General features: G+C 36.5%; 1 protein-coding gene across 1 annotated transcript in view; it reads left to right on the forward strand.

The window, feature by feature from the left end:
- Positions 1–11,247, forward strand: part of APLF (aprataxin and PNKP like factor) — a 63,552-nt gene extending 52,305 nt beyond the window's left edge. The window contains 2 exon segments of the mRNA XM_074207610.1: positions 1,690–1,736; positions 10,828–11,247. Of these exon segments, the coding sequence (XP_074063711.1) occupies positions 1,690–1,736; positions 10,828–11,033 (253 nt within the window). The 3' untranslated portion in view covers positions 11,034–11,247.
- Positions 11,248–19,073: the final 7,826 nt, after the last annotated feature.

Here is a 19,073-nt window from a genome sequence, read left to right on the forward strand (position 1 = left end):
AGGTGATGACAGCCTTTTCCAATCAGTTGTTCCATGATTGAGTCTAACTGTTGCTTCTTGGCTGTCATAGGGCCAAATAAGATGATCTGATGTTCCCATCTCTTTGAGAACTTGCTACATTTTTTGATGATCCATACAACTAAAGACTTTAGTGTAGTCGATGAAGCAGAAGTAGATGTTTTTCTCAATTCCTTTGCATTTTCCATAATCCATTGAATATTGACTATTTGGTTTCTCATTCCTCTGACCCTTTTAAAAGGAACTTGCTGGGAACAGCGAGGTGGCGCAGTGGATAGAGCACTGGCCCTGGAGTCAGGAATACTTGAGTTCAAATCTGGCTTCAGATGTTTAATAATTACCTAGCTGTGTGATCTTGGGCAAGTCACTCAACCCCATTACCTTGAATTAAAAATAAAATAAAAAGAACCTGCTCTTCTGGCAGTTAATTTTCAGTTCACATATTGGTGAAGTCTAATTTGCAGACTATTAGGCATAATCTTGCTAGCATATGAAATGAGTGTAGTTTTTCCAATCCACTGGCCACTGCTGAGTTTCCAAATTGCTGGCATATTGAGTATAGCACTTAAGAATTTTAATAGTTAGCTACTTCCATTACTTCCACTAGCCTTCTTGTTAGCTAGCAGTGCTTCCTAAGACCCACTTGACTCCATTCTCCAAGGTGTCTGGCTTTAGATCAATAACAATACCATGGTGGTTATCAGTAATGTTCAGATCTTTCTTATATATTCTTTTTAATCTTGTAATCTCTCCTACTTCTATTAAGCTCCTACTATTTATGTTTTTTATCATGTTCATTTTTGCATGAAGCATTCAGTTGATAGCTCTAATTTTCCTGAAGAGATCTGTCATTTCCATTCTATTATTTTCTTCTGTTTCTTTGCATTTCTCATTTAAGAAAATCTTATCTGTCCTTGTAATTCTCTGTAATTCTCTTATTCTTGGGCATATCTTCCCCTTTCTCCTTTCCCTTCTTTGTTCAGTTATTTATAAAACCTCATCAGACGCCATTTTACTTTCTTGCCTTTTTTTGGGGGGGGGTGCTGCCTTCTCTTTTAAGGGCCTTTCCCTGGGTCACACAGCTAGTAAGTGCTGAGACTAGATTTGAACTCAGGTCTTTCTGATTCTAGGCCCTTTGCTCTATCCACTGAGTCATCTAGTGACACTTTAATTTAATAGATATTACTGAAATGTTTTTTACTTGAGTTCTGAGAATCAATTTCACAAGAATGAGATAAGAGAGATATGGCTGCATTTAGAGAAGTCTGGCGTCTAATTGATACTCCCCAAAATACCCTGATTAGATTACATATAGAATATTAGATGGCTACCGGAATGGTCAATGGTCTCTAATTTATGAGTATTGCTATGTGTTGTAAAGAAACTTATTTAGACTTTGTATAAAGAAAAAATTTCCCCACAGAGCTGTCTCAAAATACTATGGAATGCCTTGAAATGTGGAAGGTTCTTCTTCATTGGACTTCATTAAGCAGTAGTTGAATAATTTTAGGTCATATTATAGAGAGTATTCTTGTTCAGGTATGGGTTGAACTGCATAACTTCTGAGGTCCCTATCAATTCTGATGTTTTGTATTTCTATGTCATTAACTAGTTTCTGAGCAATTATTAATTGGCAAAGCTGATTTTATCATGTTCTTTTTTTCTTTATAGAAAGAATCCTCAACACAAGATAGAATTCAAGCATACTAAACCATCAGGTAAATCTTTATTTCATAAAATCCAGAATCATGAAAATGATATAACTTATGTTGAGATTTTGTGAATCTGTGATTTTGTTACGATTTTAATGTTTAGCATATTAATCAACATTTAGAAAGTCTTGAATTTTTAATATGGCAAATAATAAGACAAGTCTCTTGACAAAATTCAAGGGTAGATAAAGCACAATTAAGGGAGAACAGAACTATATAGCAAGTTTTTTAGTATAATTCAGTGAGCACTTATTTATCAGTTAATTGACAGACATTTATTAAAATCTTCTATGTGCAGGCACTGTCAAAGGCAACAATGAAACCATTTCTGCCCTCAGAGAACTCACATTCTAGTGGGGGAAACAGCATACATATAAATAAGTGTATCCAGTTGTAATGTTTGTGGACTTGGCAGCTGGGCAGGCCAGACAGGTTTCTGGTGAAAGTATCTCTTGAAGCCAAGAAGGGATTCCAAGAGGCAGAAGTGAACCTTGATTACTTTGTGAGGCACTGAGAATATAAAACTAAACAAAAAAAATTGATTTTTACTCTTGAGAAGCTTACTATTTATTGAATGGATTGGTTGGAGGGAAAGCGATAAAGGATACACCATTTACCCAGATTAGTAAATAAAGAATAATTTGCAGGAGGAGGGTAAATAATAGTTATGACTTCTATGTCAATAATTTTGTAGACTAGACATCCAGTCCCAGTCTTTCTCCCTTAATCTCATAGCACCACTCATCAGATGGTCCAAGACATCTCGAGCCCAGGATATTTCTTTCCTTCACCTCCCCTCCTCTCTTTATTCTTTGTTGAAGGCACCTCCAAACATCAGAATCATAGTCTTTCACTTACGCATATCTCACATAGTTAATCATTTGGCAAGTATCATAGGTTTTGTCTCCTTAAGATGTACCTTTCTCCCTTATGCAACACCACCATGGTTCAGGTCCTTTCCACTTCTCATCCAGGATATTGTAGCTTCATCTAATTAATCTCCTTGTCTCAAGTTTCTCCTGTTACCGTCCATTCTCCACACAGCTGCAAAAGTGATATAGCTAAATTAAAGGTCTCTAGGATGCACCATAGACTGCTTCATTTGAACTTTACAGTACTTCACAATCTGAAATCCGGCAGACTGGCTTGCTTCATCCTCAAACATGATCCTTGATCTTTGATCCCTGTGCTTCTGGACAAGCTCTCTCTCATGCTGAGAATGCATTCCCTTCTTACCCTAGACCTGAGCCTCCTTAGGCACAAGATAGCAATGCCCCAAGCCTTTATTAAATCCCACACAGTGTCACAGTGGCCTGGGTCTGTGAAGAGGCATATCTCATCAGAGGAAGCCACACCTCCATGTGCAGGTGGACCAACCTGAAGAGGCTAGCCTGGTGGGGCCTGATATGGACAACCTTAATAACAACAACAGCAACAAAGGCCTCGGGATGACAAGTTGGCCCACTGGCTTCTCATGGCCTCACTGCAATAGGACTAGAAAAAATAAACACAATGTTGTTCTGGAATGGCTGTGTAGTTTCTTTGTGGCCTCTGGTAGATTATAAGCTATTGGTGGCCAGGAACTGTTGAATTTCTTCTATGTATCCTCAGCACCTTGCACAGTGCCAGTCACATATGATTGCTTAAAAATTGTTTGTTGATTGATTGTAAAAAGAACATACTATGTGAAAGAAAACTTTATGCACAAATATAGGGACAAAAGGAAAATGCAAAAGTATTCAGAGGAAATAAGTATATAATATGAGAAGATATCTGCCCTCATTCCTCTGCAGAGGGTGCACAACCTTAAGTATAATGACAGGTTTTTATTGATATGTTAATCGGTTTTGCTGTTGTTGTTTTTTTCTTAAAATTCTTTATTTTTATAGTGTGGCTCCCTTTGAGAGGAAAAAGGTAGGATACTAGGGGAAATTTGGGTGATGTCAAAACAAAAGATAGCAATAAAAATTTATTTTAAGATAAATGTTTGTTAAACATCTGTTAATTTGGTTTGACTTAAGGTATTTTAACAAATTAAATTAAAAGGAGTCTTTGAGTATTAGAAGAAACTATTAGAAAAGTCAAGCATCTATAATTTTCTGAGTGTTAGCACTTAGTAGCTAAGTCTTGGAGAATTACTGGCCCTTCTTGAAGTTAAGGGACTTGCCTGTGAGATTTAGATTTAATTCTTCTTGATGCTAGCATTTTATCTCCTAGGTTATGTTGTCTCTTTTGACAGAGAATTTTGTGAGTTTATTCCTATTTTGTTTTGCCTTGGCAAAAATGAGTTTAAAGAAATCCCCATATTGTATTCATCTATTATTTTGATCCCTTGATAAAATGTCATATTTCATTTGGAATTTATTAAGTGTGTAATTTGATGAAATTATTCTTTGAAACTTGAATTTTTTTATTCAATTCTAATTAAGTAACTCTCTCTCCTACTATAATACAATCTGCTTGTATTTCTAAAGAGATGAAAACCAAGAGATCCAGATGCAAAGTTACAAAGGAAGGTGAGTCATGTGGGTTTAAAAATGAAGTTTTAAAAGGTGCCATTCTATGTGGGAAAGACTGAGGGGGAAAAACCCTACAAGATAAAATTCTGGCAAAATCCTCTTAGTTATTATAAAAATAATTCAGTTTAAGAAACATCAATTTCTTCTCTGGGCATTGCATTGTATTAGGGCCTAGACAATCTAAAGGGTTAGATTAGATATTCCCTGCCCTTTGTGGGGAGAAAGACCAAGAACTTTCTCCAAGGATTCAAGTAACCACTCTTTTGGGATTTGTTTTTATTTTGGTATCATTTCACAGATCCTCTGCAGGGACTCTCTCTAATGACCTGGAAGGCTTCCTCTTTCATATTTCTTGGATTATTAGTGCACTCTTCAGATTGTCTTTCTATTCTTCCCTATTTCTTATCAAAAACACAAGAAAATAAAGATACTATAGATGTAATAGCCTACCTCCATTTCTGATTGTTTCCTCAATAATACCTCTTACTCTACTTGTGCACATCATTGTTAGTAATAGACTACACGTTTATTATGCACACTGTGCATCTCTTTATTTCCCTTTAGATCACCCATAACTTTAATTCTTCATAAAGTGTGGTATTAGAGGATTCATAGTATGCAGCATCACTTGAATAATTTTTGTCTTAAATGGAAGTTTTTTGTTTGAATTGGATTTTTTTGTTTCTCTTTTTTTGGGGGGGATGGGAATTGGGAAGTATCAGTAAGCAGCACAAAATAGCTCTAAGTCAGAATAATTGATGATAAATTGTTAGTGAGGTCCAGAAAAAAATACTTTCTGATTTGAGGGGAATCTGATGGGGGAGGAGAATTTAAAAAAATAAGAGGAAATTTCATGAAAGACTTGGCTTTTGACTGGACTTTAAAAAGAGGGATAGGATTCAACAGGCAAAAATAAAGATGGGCATTTTTTCACATAATTAACATGTATACAAACGATGAGAAGGGCCAAAATGGAAGTTTTCATTGCATTTGAATATTAAATTTGGAACATTGGAACATGAGAGGAAATGGCATTTCTAAAGTAAAATTGAATATTTTTAAAAGAAATTCTTTAATGTCATATATATATATATATATATTCTTTTTTCAGTGAAATTGAAAACACTACTCCTCTGCTATAATGCATTTTTTATCATATCCAATACATCTTTTATTCTTTTAAAAGAAAAAAAGAAACTATAATATGAAAGGTTTTGCCCCTAAAAAGAGGTTTTTTTTTGATGAAGTTGCTTGCTTAAAAGAGGAGAAAATATTAAAGTATAAGCTATCAGCTGTTGATGTTTATTGAAAAAACTGCTATTTTAAATCCCAATACAGAAAAAATGTATGGAAATTTAATAGTTTCAGAAAGTCTCTGCCCATATAATTAATTTGTAAAATGCTGATCTGATTTAAATATATCTGACAAACATTTCTTAAGTGATTATGAAAATATAATATCTGATAAACGTGGACAGTTACAGTAGAGTTGTAAAGAAAATGTAGATTCAAAATCTAAACTATCTTCATTTAGAACTTTGAGAATATATAAACAAAAAAGAGGGAAATGGTTTTTGTTGGCACTATATTATGTGCAGTACTGCTACTTAAAAATATTTTAAAAGCCTGTCTTTTTTCTTTGTTCTAAAAGCAGATTTTTTTTCCAGGGGGTTTTGGGTGGTAGGAGTGAGGTATGGGTGAGGGTAAGGGAATGACTATTTCATCTATGGTGTTTTTATTTGCTTGTTGTAATCTATAATTTTTAAAATGTATTTAACAACTTTAATTCTGCTTCACTGCTTATAGAGTTTCCTCATTGACAACTTGTTAACATTTCATGCCACCATATTTTTTTTTTAGTAAATGAAGTTGTTGAATTTTTTTTCAAATTCATAGAACTTAGAAGCATAAGGAAACCTTAGAGAGCACTTAGTATAAGTTCCTCATTTTGTAGATTGTTGGATATAATCCCAGCTATTTTGCCTTTTAGAATATTATTCTAAGACTTTTTTTAAAGGTAGCTGCTAACTCTTAAATGAACCAGACTGTGACTTAGCAGTATTTGAATTCTTACTTTCTGGCTCCTTGACCTGAAAACTCTGGAATTTAGCAGTAATATTTCTGGGAATTTTCCTGTTGGGATGTCTTTTAGGGAGTTGGTTCGTGGATTCTTTTGCTTTCTGGTTCTGATAGTCTGGGAAGTTTCCCTTTATAATTTCATGAAATATGATGTCTAGGCTCTTTTTTTTGATCATAGTTTTTAGGAATACTAATACTTAAATTATTTCTCCTTCATCTATTTTTTTTATCTTTTTTTAAAAGTTTTTGCAAGGCAATGGGGTTAAGTGACTTGCCCAAGGCCATGCAGCTAGGTAATCATTAAGTGTCTGAGGCCATATTTGAACTCAGGTGCTCCTGACTCCAAGGCTGGTGCACTATCCCCTGTGCCACCTCCAAGGCTGGTGCACTATCCCCTGTGCCACCTAGCTGCCTATCCTTGATCTATTTTCTAGATCAGTTGTTTTTTCTGCGAGTTTACATTTTGATAACTTTTGTTTGATTTTGGGCTTCATATTAGAGTTAAATTTTGTTCACTCTGGGGTGGTGGAATAATCTTTTGATTTTTATGTCCCGATGCTTTCTCAGTCAGGTTTGGGGACCTGTAAATTTTCAGTACTGGGTAAGGGGGTTGTGTGGGGAGAGATCTGGTCTCTGCATTCCTGGTCTGTGCTTTGGTCCTTTTCTAGGTAGAGTCCCTGCTAGCATGGAGGTCCCTTCTAGTGTCCTTGGGTGCTGCCACTGCCCCTGCATCTACCTCCAGCTAGTGCCACTCCTACATCTCCTGGCCAGCTCCCATGCCAGAGTCTGCAAACATCTCTTCCTTCCTTAGGTGCCTTGGGTTAGAAAAAGGGCTCACTGGCTTTTTATCGGTTATCTTGGTTTTGATGTGTTTTTGTGAAGTTATTTTTTTTTAGATTTTTGCAAGGCAAATGGGGTTAAGTGGCTTGCCCAAGACCACACAGCTAGGTAATTATTAAGTGTCTGAGGCTGGATTTGAACTCAGGGACTCCTGACTCCAGGGCTGGTGCTCTATCCACTGTGCCACCTAGCCGCCCCTGATGTGTTTTTTAAAAGTGGTTCAGAGGGGTATGTTAGGAGATGGGGAAAAAAAGTAATTGCTTTGGTTTTGTTCCTGAAGTGCTATTTTCCACATGAAGTCTTTCCTGATTCCCTTAGCTTCTATGTCCTTCCTTCCTTCCCTCCCATCATCTTTTTTATATATCCATATATGTATGTGTCTCTCCTTGCTAGATTGTAAGCTGCTCAAGGTAGAAGATTATTTTTTTAGTATTGCTCCTTGCACATAGGAGACATTTAATATATGTTTGATTGCCTTGCTGCCTTTGATATGTTTTGATCACTAGGTTCTGCCAAACTGTGTGTACAGGTTATGGAAAGAACTGTTAGATTGCTGGGCTGATGATATTTGATAGATTGTGGAGAACAAAAGAGGTGCTTAGAGAAAAGAAGATAGAGGTTCTGATTTTATTTTTTAAAAGAGGAGTGATAAAATTCTAGAATATAGTATTACAATGATGGCTAGTGATTTTCTAGAAAAGGAGACATTGATTGCAAAAAGCCACCATGACTTCATTAAGAATAGACTAAGCCCAATTAACTATTTTTTAAAGTTAGTTCAAGATTTAGTTTTTCTAAAGTACTTGATAGCATCTATTTATTGTCAGAATGGAGAGATGTAGGCTCAGAAACCACAGAATCACTGCCTTCCCAAAAGGGTCCTGATTATAGCATCTCAGAGGGTATTTGAGCTGAGTCAGATTCCAAGAGGAAGAGATGAAGAGAGCAAAGATCCTGAAATGGCAAATTGACTTTGTGAGGAATGGCAAAACCAGTTGTCTAGACCATGGCGTGAATGGAGAATGTGGGATGGTGTCAGATGGTATGATCTCAGGGATCAGTGAAGGGATAATTCTGACATACTTTGCCTTAGCTCAGGTGTCTTATTTTAAGAACACTATTGATAAAAATCCAGAGTAGGATGACCATTATGATGAAGAATATCAAAATAATGTCATATGAGAATCAGATGGGTGAATTGAGGATTTTTATCATATAGAAGAGAAGTCTTACATTTCCATAACTATTTTCAGGAATGTTATTGGAAGGACTGAGCTAGGACCAAGGAGTGAAAGTGCAGAATAGCAGGTTTAATTCTCACAATGAGAAGCATCCCAAAGATCAGCAAGGTGCCTTGAGAAGTTATGGGAGGGGCTTCCATAGAGATTTCTAAGTAGAGAACTGGCAACTAACTGCTTATTGTCTGTGTGTTCTAGTGGAGATTCTTGTTTTAGTACAGGTGAGACTAGATGCTCTTTAAGGTCAATTCCAATTCTAAGCTTCTAGGATTCTCTGATAGCAGTGTGAAGATAAAGGTTGGAAGGAGACATCAGAGTGAAAATTAATAAGGAGACTTTTGTAATAGTTGCCAAAGGTCTGAATTTGTAAATCAGGAGAGAGATGAGGATATTGAGGCAAAGATGGTGGTGAAAGTCAGAATGGGATAGTGAATCAAAAGGTGGCCTTGGAATCAGGAAGTGTTCAAATACTACCTCTGATGAATACTAATAGACCACAAAAAGTCACAGATCTAGAAAGTTATGAGGTCAGATATGAACTGGGGTTTTCCTGATTCCAGGCCTGATGCTCACATCTCTGTGCTCTCTTGCTGCTCTTAACCCATGGGTAAATGTTTTAAAATGCTTTTGTATTTATATAAACAAAATAAAGCCAACTTAGATTTGGTTCTATGAAATTATTGTTATTGGGAGAGAAGAACTGAAAAATAATGTCTCTTTAGATTTAAACTGACTTGGCTCTTTTCTGATCTGTTTATATGAAAGTAAGCAGAAATTTCAGGATAAGGTTCTTCTAGGGACTGTTGCCTTGTGGCCAGTTACCTTAGAGATAAAACTGCTTTTTAACAGTTTCTTTGGAACCCTAGGATCTAAATTCTCTTGGATGGTGTTCATTTCTTCTGGATTGTCTCTGCAATAACTAAATAATCCCATTGAGCTTTACAGATTTTATCTCTTTTGAGTTAGATCTCCTATGCTACATCTTCCAAATCAGAGAAAATTTATGCTTTTTCTTCTTCATTTAAGTGTTCCCAGTATTTAATTTTTACATAAAAGTAAATTATTTATTTTATGAAGATATAGTCACTTTATTCCTTAGATGTACACAGCAAAACTTATTTTTCAAGCAACTTAAATGAGGTTAACAATATTTATTTTAGAAATAGAGTCCTGATTTCTGAACTTGTTGCCAAAGTATAAGAAAACTTGTCATAGTTAGGATCAACAAGTGCCACCTTTTCAAAGCAGTTTACCAAGCAGATATCATCCATTAACCTTTACTGAATACTATTTGGCAAGGTTTTATTGAAGAAGAGAGTTGACATTCCACTACCACATCTAGACTGCTAGCAAGCTATGAAAAGCAAGCTCCCAACTAGATGGTAGTTGATGTATGTAAGGTCTGATAAGTGCTTAGTTCACAGAGCATCTCAGGTCATTTCTAGCATAATGTCAGCTAAAAATGACCCACTGCCTCTTGGGTACATTATTGTATAAAGCAATTGGGAGAAAGCTAATTTTTTCCCCAGCTCCCTGGAAGTTCTTTTTTAGGTGGTCTGGCTCTCTGAGAGGCAGCCTGCGTGATGGAGGGCTCATCCGATTTTGAGTCATGGGAGCTGAGTTTGAATCCCAGCTCTTCCCTGTGATTGTTGGGAAGTCTTTTACCTTCACTGAACTTCAGTTACTTTATCTGTAAAATCAAGTCTTTGAATCAGGGATCTCAGAGTTCCCCTCCTGCTGTAACCCTGTGGTCATTGAGAATGCTCAGATGTCAAGAAAATATTTGATTTGAACTTGCAGAAGCTAAGAATAAAGCTCTTTGTTTTCTTTTACTTAAAAAAAACTTTTCAAAACCCTTTACATATATTATCTGACTTAATTCTCTCAATAGCACATTATAGAAGATAGTATTATTACTGATTATTATTAATTTCATATCTACTAGTTTGTGTCTTAATGGCTGTTGTTTAAAATGTTATAACAATAGCTTCCACTTGTATAGGACTGTTTAGGTATACAAAGTGCTTTCTTTCAATAACTCTTGGAGGTAAATAATACAAGTCTTTCCTCCATAGGGCAGATGAGAAAAACTGAGATTTGGAGATTAATTGAAGATAAGTGAATTTACAACATTAATATCAGAGTCAGTATTCAAACTCGGGCTTCCTGACTCCAAAACTAGTGCTTTTTCATTATGAAATGCTGTCCCTTCATGTGGAAAAATAATATTCAAATGATCATTTAGTGTACTCAGAACTTTGTGAATGTTGATCATCTTACTTTTGGTTCTTCTTTCTCTCTCTTGTGATGAAAGCTTCTGAAATTAGCTTTCAACAAAGACATAGTAACAATTTTGAACTATTTCTAAGATAATATAATGATTTAGAAACTATTGAGTATTCAAATCTTCTGTTTATGTAGGTGCAAGTGTTTTGGATGAAGATAGTGATAATGATGGCCAACCGAATGAATATGATTTGAATGACAGCTTTTTAGATGATGAGGAAGAAGAGTATGAACCAACAGATGAGGATTCTGACTGGGTGCCAACAAATGAAGATCAAGAAGGTGAAGATGTTGATGAACTTTTGAAAGAAGCAAAAAAGTTCATGAAAAGAAAAAAATGACTCTTTAATTAATTTGCAATATTACATATTAAGTTGATTTTCTCTTAAAAAAGGCATCAACTATTGAGTTATTGGGTAGTAATAATTGTTTTCATACCTTTAATACTTTTAATTTTTAGTCTTATCCTTTTGAATATATAAAAGTTTAAGCTTTCAGGATCATGGAGTAATTACTGAGTGATCATGTTTTTTATTATAAAAATAAATTTAATTTGTCTTGTTTTTTAAATTTTGTTTCTAATTTTTTTTCTCATGTACTTTTCCTCTGGTAATAAAAAGTGAAAAATAATAGATTTAGAGAATCTGCTTTTTTGTATAGACTGGTTTTTCATTGACCACCAGGTTTGTTTTTAAAAGAGAAAAAAATATGCTACACAAGTACATTTAAAAAAATTCTTTCATTAGTAAGGAAGTTGAACTTTTTCTTGGTTAACTTAGTTCTTCTAAACTGAACCAGATTTTTAAAAATGATAGCTTTTTCATAATTCAGAGTGACCACTAATTTTAGATGACTTTTTTTCTTAGGAATTTTGGAGAAAAAATTGGTCGAAATGGATTCTGATAATGATGAGCATCAGTGTTGACTCTGCAGGGGATGTTGTCTTATGTCTCCTACCATGTCACTGTAATTTTGGGCTTTTATTAGTTTGAGTGTGGGAAAAATTTGATGAGAAATTGTAGTCTCAGGAAATAATTTTTGGGGGGCAGAGCCAGGATGGCAGCATGAAGTCAGCATTTTCCAGGAACTCCTTCCCCACCAGAACTCCAAAAGCCATCAAATTATGACTCTAACCAAGTCCTAGTCCAAGATAACTTAGAAGTTCCATGGGACTGGGGGTTGGGAAAAAAGCCCTGGCCACAACACAGCCCAGTTCAGCCCAGCCCAGGGATCATTAGGAACAGCTTGAAGGGAGGTGAGAGAACTCTGCTGCACCAGAATGAGTGTGGAGTGAGGGGCACTGGCCTCAGAACAGCCCTCCAGCGAGAACCTACAGCAGGAATCTGGAGGAACCAGCCTGCACCTCCAGAGCACAACCACAGACTGTAAGGGGGTCGGTGGAGACTGCAGAAATCTCTCTGCTCTCCCTGGGTCAGGAATCTGCTGTTTTCCCACACTCAGATCCAGGTTGCAGTTTGGCCTTCCATATTAAGATGGCAGGCACTCTCCTCACAGCTCCGGGGTAGAGGGGAGTGCCTGTGGTCATCTATGTATCAAAACACAGGCAAGGGAACACAATACTTTGGAGGAATAAAGATTCCAGTAGGGTGTCCCCAAAAAAATCCCAAAGTGAGTGTTCCACAGTACCCCCAAACCAGGCACAGACTGGAGAAATGAGTAAGAGGAAAAAAGAGGAACACCATTGAGAAATTCTTTGTCTATGATCCCAAGAAGGATCAAAATACTCAATCTGGAGTGGCTAGGTGATGCAGTGGATAGAGCATTGGTCCTGGAGTCAGGAATGCCTGAGTTCAAATTTGGCCTCAGACACTTTGTAATTACCTAGCTGTGTGGCCTTGGGCAAGCCACTTAACCCCATTGCCTTGCAAAAAAAATACTCAATCTGAAGATGAGGAAGTACAAACTCCTGCAGCTAAAGACTCCAAGAAAAACGGAAGTTAGACTCAGGCTATGATAGAGTTCAAAAAAAGATTTTGAAAATCAAGTAAGGGAGATAGAACAAAAATTGGGAAAAGAAATGAGAGGGATGCAGGAAACACATGAAAAAGAAGTCAGTAGTTTAGTCAAGGAGATCCAAAAAAATGCTGAAGAAAATAACATGTTAAAAACCAGCATAGATCAAATGGATAAAACAGTTCAAAAAGTTATTGAGGGGAAGAATGCTTTAAAAAGCAGAACTGACCAGATGGAAAAGATAAGAAAATAAGAAATAAGAGAGATAATAAATAATAATAATAAAATAATAATAAAAGATAAGAAAACTCTGAGGAAAACAAATCCTTCAGATGTAGAATGGAGCTAAAGGAAGCTGATGACTTTATGAGAAGTCAGGACAATACTTCAACACCAAAAGAATGAAAAATTAGAAGAAAATGTGAAACATCTCATTGAAAAAAAACAACTGATCTGGAAAACATTCAGGAAAGATAATTTAAAAATTATTGGGTTACTTGAAAATCATGATCAGGAAAAGAGCCTTGACCTCATTTTTAAAGAAATCCTACAGGAAAATTGCCCTGATATCCTAGAAGCAGAGGGCAAAATTGAAATTGAGAGAATTCACCAATTTCCCCCAAAAGAGATCCAAAAATACCCAACCCCCAGGAATGTTATAGCCAAATTCTAGAAGTCCCAAGTCAAAGAGAAAATATTACAAGCAGCCAGAAGGACACAATTCAAATATTGTGGAGCTGCAGTCAGGATCACACAGGATTTAGCAGCAACTATGTTAAGGACCTGTGGGGGTTGGAATCCAATATTCTGAGAGGCAAAAGAGCTTGGAATGCAACTGAGAATCAACTACCCAGCAAAACTGAACATCCTCTTCTAGGGGAAAAGATGGACTTCCTATGAACAGGGGAATTTCAAATGTTCCTGTTGAAACGACTGGAGCTGAACAGAAAGTTTGACCTTTAAATACAAGGCTCAGGTGAAGCATAGAGAGCAGAGGAAAAGGGTAAATTATGAGCGACTTAATGATGATGAACTGCATGTATTCCTGCATAGAAAAATGATACTGATAATATACATGTGAAACTTCTCATTTAATAGAGCAGGTAGGAGCTTTTATAGATGAAGCACAGGAGAGAGCTGAATTTGAAGATAAAATATATTGTAAAAATGAAGTCAATAGCCAAAAGGGAAATGCACTGGGACTAAGAGAATGGAGAAGTGGAATAGGCTAAGATATTTCATATAATACATACATACATATATATATATATATATATATTTATAATGAGCTTTTGCAATGATATGGAAGGGGGGAAGGTGAGGGGTATGAGGGAACCTTCACTCTCATCAGAAATGGTTCAGAGAGGAAACAGCATACACACTCAATAGGATATAGACATTTAGAGTAAAAAGGAGAGAAGGGGAAGGGGAGGGGGATGTGGGTGATAGGAGAGGGTAGATCATAGGAAAGAATAGTTAGATATAACACATCTTTTTTTTTAGGATTTTTGCAAGGCAATTAGATTAAGTGGCTTGCCCAAGGCCACACAGCTGGGTAATTATTAAGTGTCTGAGGCTGGATTTGAACTCAGGTACTCCTGACTCCAGGGCTGGGGCTCTATCCACTGCACCACCTAGCTGCCCCACCTAGCTACCCCTACATTTTCTTTTTTACTTCTTGCAAGTGACCTGTTTGGGACCATGGGGCCAGGTAGTTGCTGGGTCTCAAGGCTGGTATGTGGGCTTGGGGCCTCTTGGCTCCAGGGTTGGTGATCAGTCTGCTGTGCCACTCAGCTACCCTACAGAACATTTTAGAAGAGGGACAGAGTGAAAGGAGAGAGAAAATATATAGTAGTGGGGAGGAATGGATGGAGGGAATTACAGTTGGCAACAGCAACAGTGGAAAAATATGGAAGTAACTTTTATGATGGACTTAAAAAGAATGTGATCCACCCAAGACAGAGTGGATGGTATCAGAACACAGACTGAAACACGTTTTATTCCTCTTTACTTTATTTCTCATGAGGTTTTAACTTTTTGTGGGGGAGGGGGTATTATGTTTACTCTTTTTTTTTTTTGGTTTTGTTTTTTTGTTTTTGTTTTAGATTTTTCAAGGCAATGGGGTTAAGTGGCTTGCCCAAGGCCACATGGCTAGGTAATTATTAAGTGTCTGAGGTCGGATTTGAACCCAGGTACTCCTGACTCCAAGGCTGGTACTCTATTCACTGCGCCACCTAGCCACCCCCAAATATATATATATATATATATATATATATATATATATATATAGATATATTTTTTTTTAGGGTCTGAGACCGGATTTGAACCCAGGTACTCCTGATTCCAGGGCCAGTGCTTTATCCACTATGCCACCTAGCCACCCTATGTTTACTCTTAAACAATATTTTAGTAATGTATAAAAAAGACATCACTTGTACAAAAATATTAATGGCAGCTCTGTTTGTGGTGGCAAAGAATTGGAAATTAAGTAAATGTCCTTCAATTGGGGAATGGCTTAACAAAATGTAGTATATGTATGTGATGGAACACTATTGTTCTATTAGAAGCCAGGAGGGATGGGAATTCAGGGAATCCTGGAAAGATTTGCATGGACTGTTGCTGAGTGAGATGAACAGAACCAGAGGAACATTGTACACTCTAGCAGCAACATGGGGGGTGATGACCAACCTTGATGGACATGCTCATTCCATTAGTGCAGCAATCAGGCACAATTACTTTATTTTTCTTCCTTAGGGATATGATTTTTCTCTCATCACTTTCAACTTAGATCAATGTATCCCATGGAAACAATGTAAAGACTAACAGACTGCCTTTTGTGGGGGTAGGGGGAGGGAAGCAAGATTAGGGGAAAAATTGTAAAAAAATTAAAATAAAGTGAAAGTTAAAAAAAAAGACAGCAGATGTGATAGTCAGAGAGCCAGACTTTGCATCAGGAAGATCCAGGTTTGAATCCTAATTCTTCTGATGATTCTGCTTACTACAGGTATGACCTGTATATGTCTAAATTTCCTCATCTGTGAATATATATAATAAAACTGACATTTACAAAGCAAAAAATAATTTACTCTGAAGAAGCTTTCTTTTCAGTATGAATATAGAAATAATTGGGACAATTACTTGTATTCTAATTGGTTATAGATGAAAATTGCAACTTATGGGTTGATACCTTTTAAACTGGTGAAATAGTTAAATCTCACTGACATAATGGGGACACCCATCAAATTAAATAAAAATTTACTTTTAAAAACTATGATGATTGTATCAAAAATAGCTTTTAGGGAAATAGGATACACATAAGAAGGAAAGTGTCTCCTTTTATTTATATCTCTGTTACAATCAAGTTTGTATATGTCAGAGAGACAGGGGGTGCAGCATGAAAATCATGTCTCTCTAAGCCAACAGATATCTTTGTAAAGCTAAGCCATAATACTATTATACTCATAATAATTCATTTTTAAAAAGCTTTTTGCTAAAATTCCATAGTCAGGCATTGGACTAATATTTTAAAAAATTCTCTCCAGGTAAATGTGTAATATTTAAAACTTATGTTTATGAGAAATGAGCTGACTTTCCCTAGGCATAAGAACTTGACTATTCTTATTTTTGATAGGCTTTTTGGCCCACACCTGTTATTTATAACAAAAAAAAATGTGAGCTGGTCCCCACAGATGCAGAGAGGTAACTCCTTGGTCTCTGAGAATCCTAGAGTGTGACTTACTGGGGATATGAGCCAGCAGGAGCTCAGAGCTTTGGTGACCAAATCCAGTCCTCTTATTTATGCCTTTAGTAGCCCCAGTGCCTCTTTTCACTTTCCTGTGATCTCACTAGTATGACCTACTTAAGAATTAAAAGTTCATGTTTCAACATATTTTTGTATTGACCTACTTCTTATCCTGTATTTCATGTTATAACTGTCCAAAGAAGACAGAAGAGCCAGTGTTCTTCCTAACAAATGACCCAAAGATTTCAAACCTTGGGCAAGATACATGAATCTCACACAATAAGTGGAGGGAGTGTGGTGGCTCACCTGCATCTAAAGGTGTGATGTCTTTTGTCTCCTAGAGTTACCGATCAGTGCTCTTCCAAGTATAGTCCAGACTGTGCTAGTACACTAGATAAGCTCCACAAATGGAGGTTACAGATATAGAGAAAGGACAACCCTCAGTGAAGATAACCCATCTGTACTATTGCTGTTCTCACCAGCTGAGGAAGCCATTCCACGGTAGGGAATTCTCATGGCAGCTGTATGACCAGGGTCCATGAAGTTGGGTTGTGCCTTATGGCACCACCGGAGTAGGGTCAGATCATAGGAGATCTAATGTTGGCACCACTTTATGGAAGCTGTTCCAATGAAGAAACTAGAGTAGGCATAGTAACAGGGCAAGGAATAAAGCTTTGGGATAAGAATGATTTGAATAGGTTCATAGGCAAAAGGGTAGGAACCATTAGAGAGAAAGATTATAGGGTATTTGAGCTGGAAGGAATCTAAGAAATCATTTAACTCTTTAATTTTGTTGATAGGAAAACTGAGACCCAAAGTAGTTAAGTGACTTTATAGTAACAAATCCATTATTTAAACTTTCTGATTACAAATTAAGTGGCTCTTTACAACCTCTAAGAAACTGGATTGATGATACCATATAGATGGGGGATAATTGTTGGAGAGAGGTCCAAGAAGGGATAGAACTAAGAATTCAGATGGAGCTGTTAGCCTTGATATGGAGATATCTATGAAGTAATTAGAAAGTGATAAAATTGGGGGAAGGGGGAGGATATTAGGAAGTAAGGTGAAAGTTGTAGGAAAACTTTTCTCAATATTCAAATGGATGATTTTATTGATATGAATATTCCCTTCAATGCAGATTGTGGGGCAGCTACGTGGTGCATTGAATAGAACACTGGCCCTGGAGTCAGGAGGACCTGAGTTCCAATCTGGCCTCAAACACTTAATAATTGCCTTGCTATGTGGCCTTGGGCAAGTCACTTAATGCCCCCCATTTCCTTGCAAAAAACCCTAAAAAACAAAACTACAGTGCAGATTGTGATTCATCCATTCTTACCCAGCCTGTGTGATGCTTGTTAATCTATCAATTTATTACTTTGTCTGCTCATCCCCTACCAAAGAAAAGTGGTGGCATGTGAAGGGTGTTTTGTTCTTAAAAAAATTCTAAATGGAATCAGAGAGAAATTAAAACTTCACAGAGGGAAAGTGATATATGTGGTAGGTGAAGAAGGGCTTTGGAGACAGAGCGGTATTGGGAGAAGGAGAGCAATATAAACAAAGGTGGAAGATAGACATACCATTGCTGGGTAATGACTTTTTGATTATGACAAACCAAGAAACCAAAATGCACAAGTAAATGCACTGAGTAAAGAAGAGGAAGCAAAGGGTACCATGAACAAAGTTTTAGATCTAGTAAAATCATTAATTTTCCATGCTCTGAATGTGAGATACTTGTCCATAACCAAGTTAATCTTGAAAGTTATTCAAGAAAGAATGAGAATTGATGATCTAAGACTGATAGATATAGGATTGTTAAAGGACTCAAGGAGTCAGATAGTTCAAACCCCTCATTTTATAGATGAAGAAACACCTGTCATCAAATTGCTATGTCAGAGAATGTGGAAGGTAAAAGTGTAGATGCACTTGAGCAAATATAAACAAGCATTGGAAGCAACAGTTTTTGAAAGCATTCAGGGAGAAGTTTTCATGTTACTTTAAAGAGAGCCAAATGCCTTGTCTTTTCAGGTTTATAAAATCTTTTATAAGTATTTCATACATGTATTGATGAATTATTGCTGAAAACATTAAAAATATGAAAATTGCAAAGACATTTTTCCTACAAAATAGACTACATCTACAAAACCATGTTATTTAGTGGGAGGTGTAGAGAATACAAGTTGTATAAAAATAATACAAAATACTATTTTAAAGACTTTCCTCCAAAAAGTTGTCTCCCATGCATAATTCTTTTAATAAGAGCAGTCAAAGAACACAATAGAGACCATCACATAGCATCCTATAGCTTGCTTGTTTTTGTTGAGGGCACCACCATCATCCCAGTGATCCTTGATTCATCTTTCCTATTCTATGTCCAATTAGTTTCCTAGTCTTCCATACCTCCCCAAATGCAGTATTTTAACTTACTTTTTGGAGAACCCTGATAGAAAGACAGAAAGAAAACCTGAGCTTCTTTGAAGTCAGGAGAGGGAGCCTGTGAAGAGGAAGAGATTGAAGATATTCCAAAGAGGACTAATTGATGGAGTATAGTCCCAGTGTGGATATGAGAAGATTTATAAATCAAGAAGAAGAGTAAGAATTTTCCTTGAAACAGGAAAGACAACTCTTGCTTTGAAGTGGGGGAAATGGGTCAAAAAATAGTTTG

This window comes from Macrotis lagotis, chromosome 1 (assembly GCF_037893015.1).
Source record: "Macrotis lagotis isolate mMagLag1 chromosome 1, bilby.v1.9.chrom.fasta, whole genome shotgun sequence".
Lineage (NCBI taxonomy): Eukaryota > Metazoa > Chordata > Mammalia > Peramelemorphia > Peramelidae > Macrotis > Macrotis lagotis.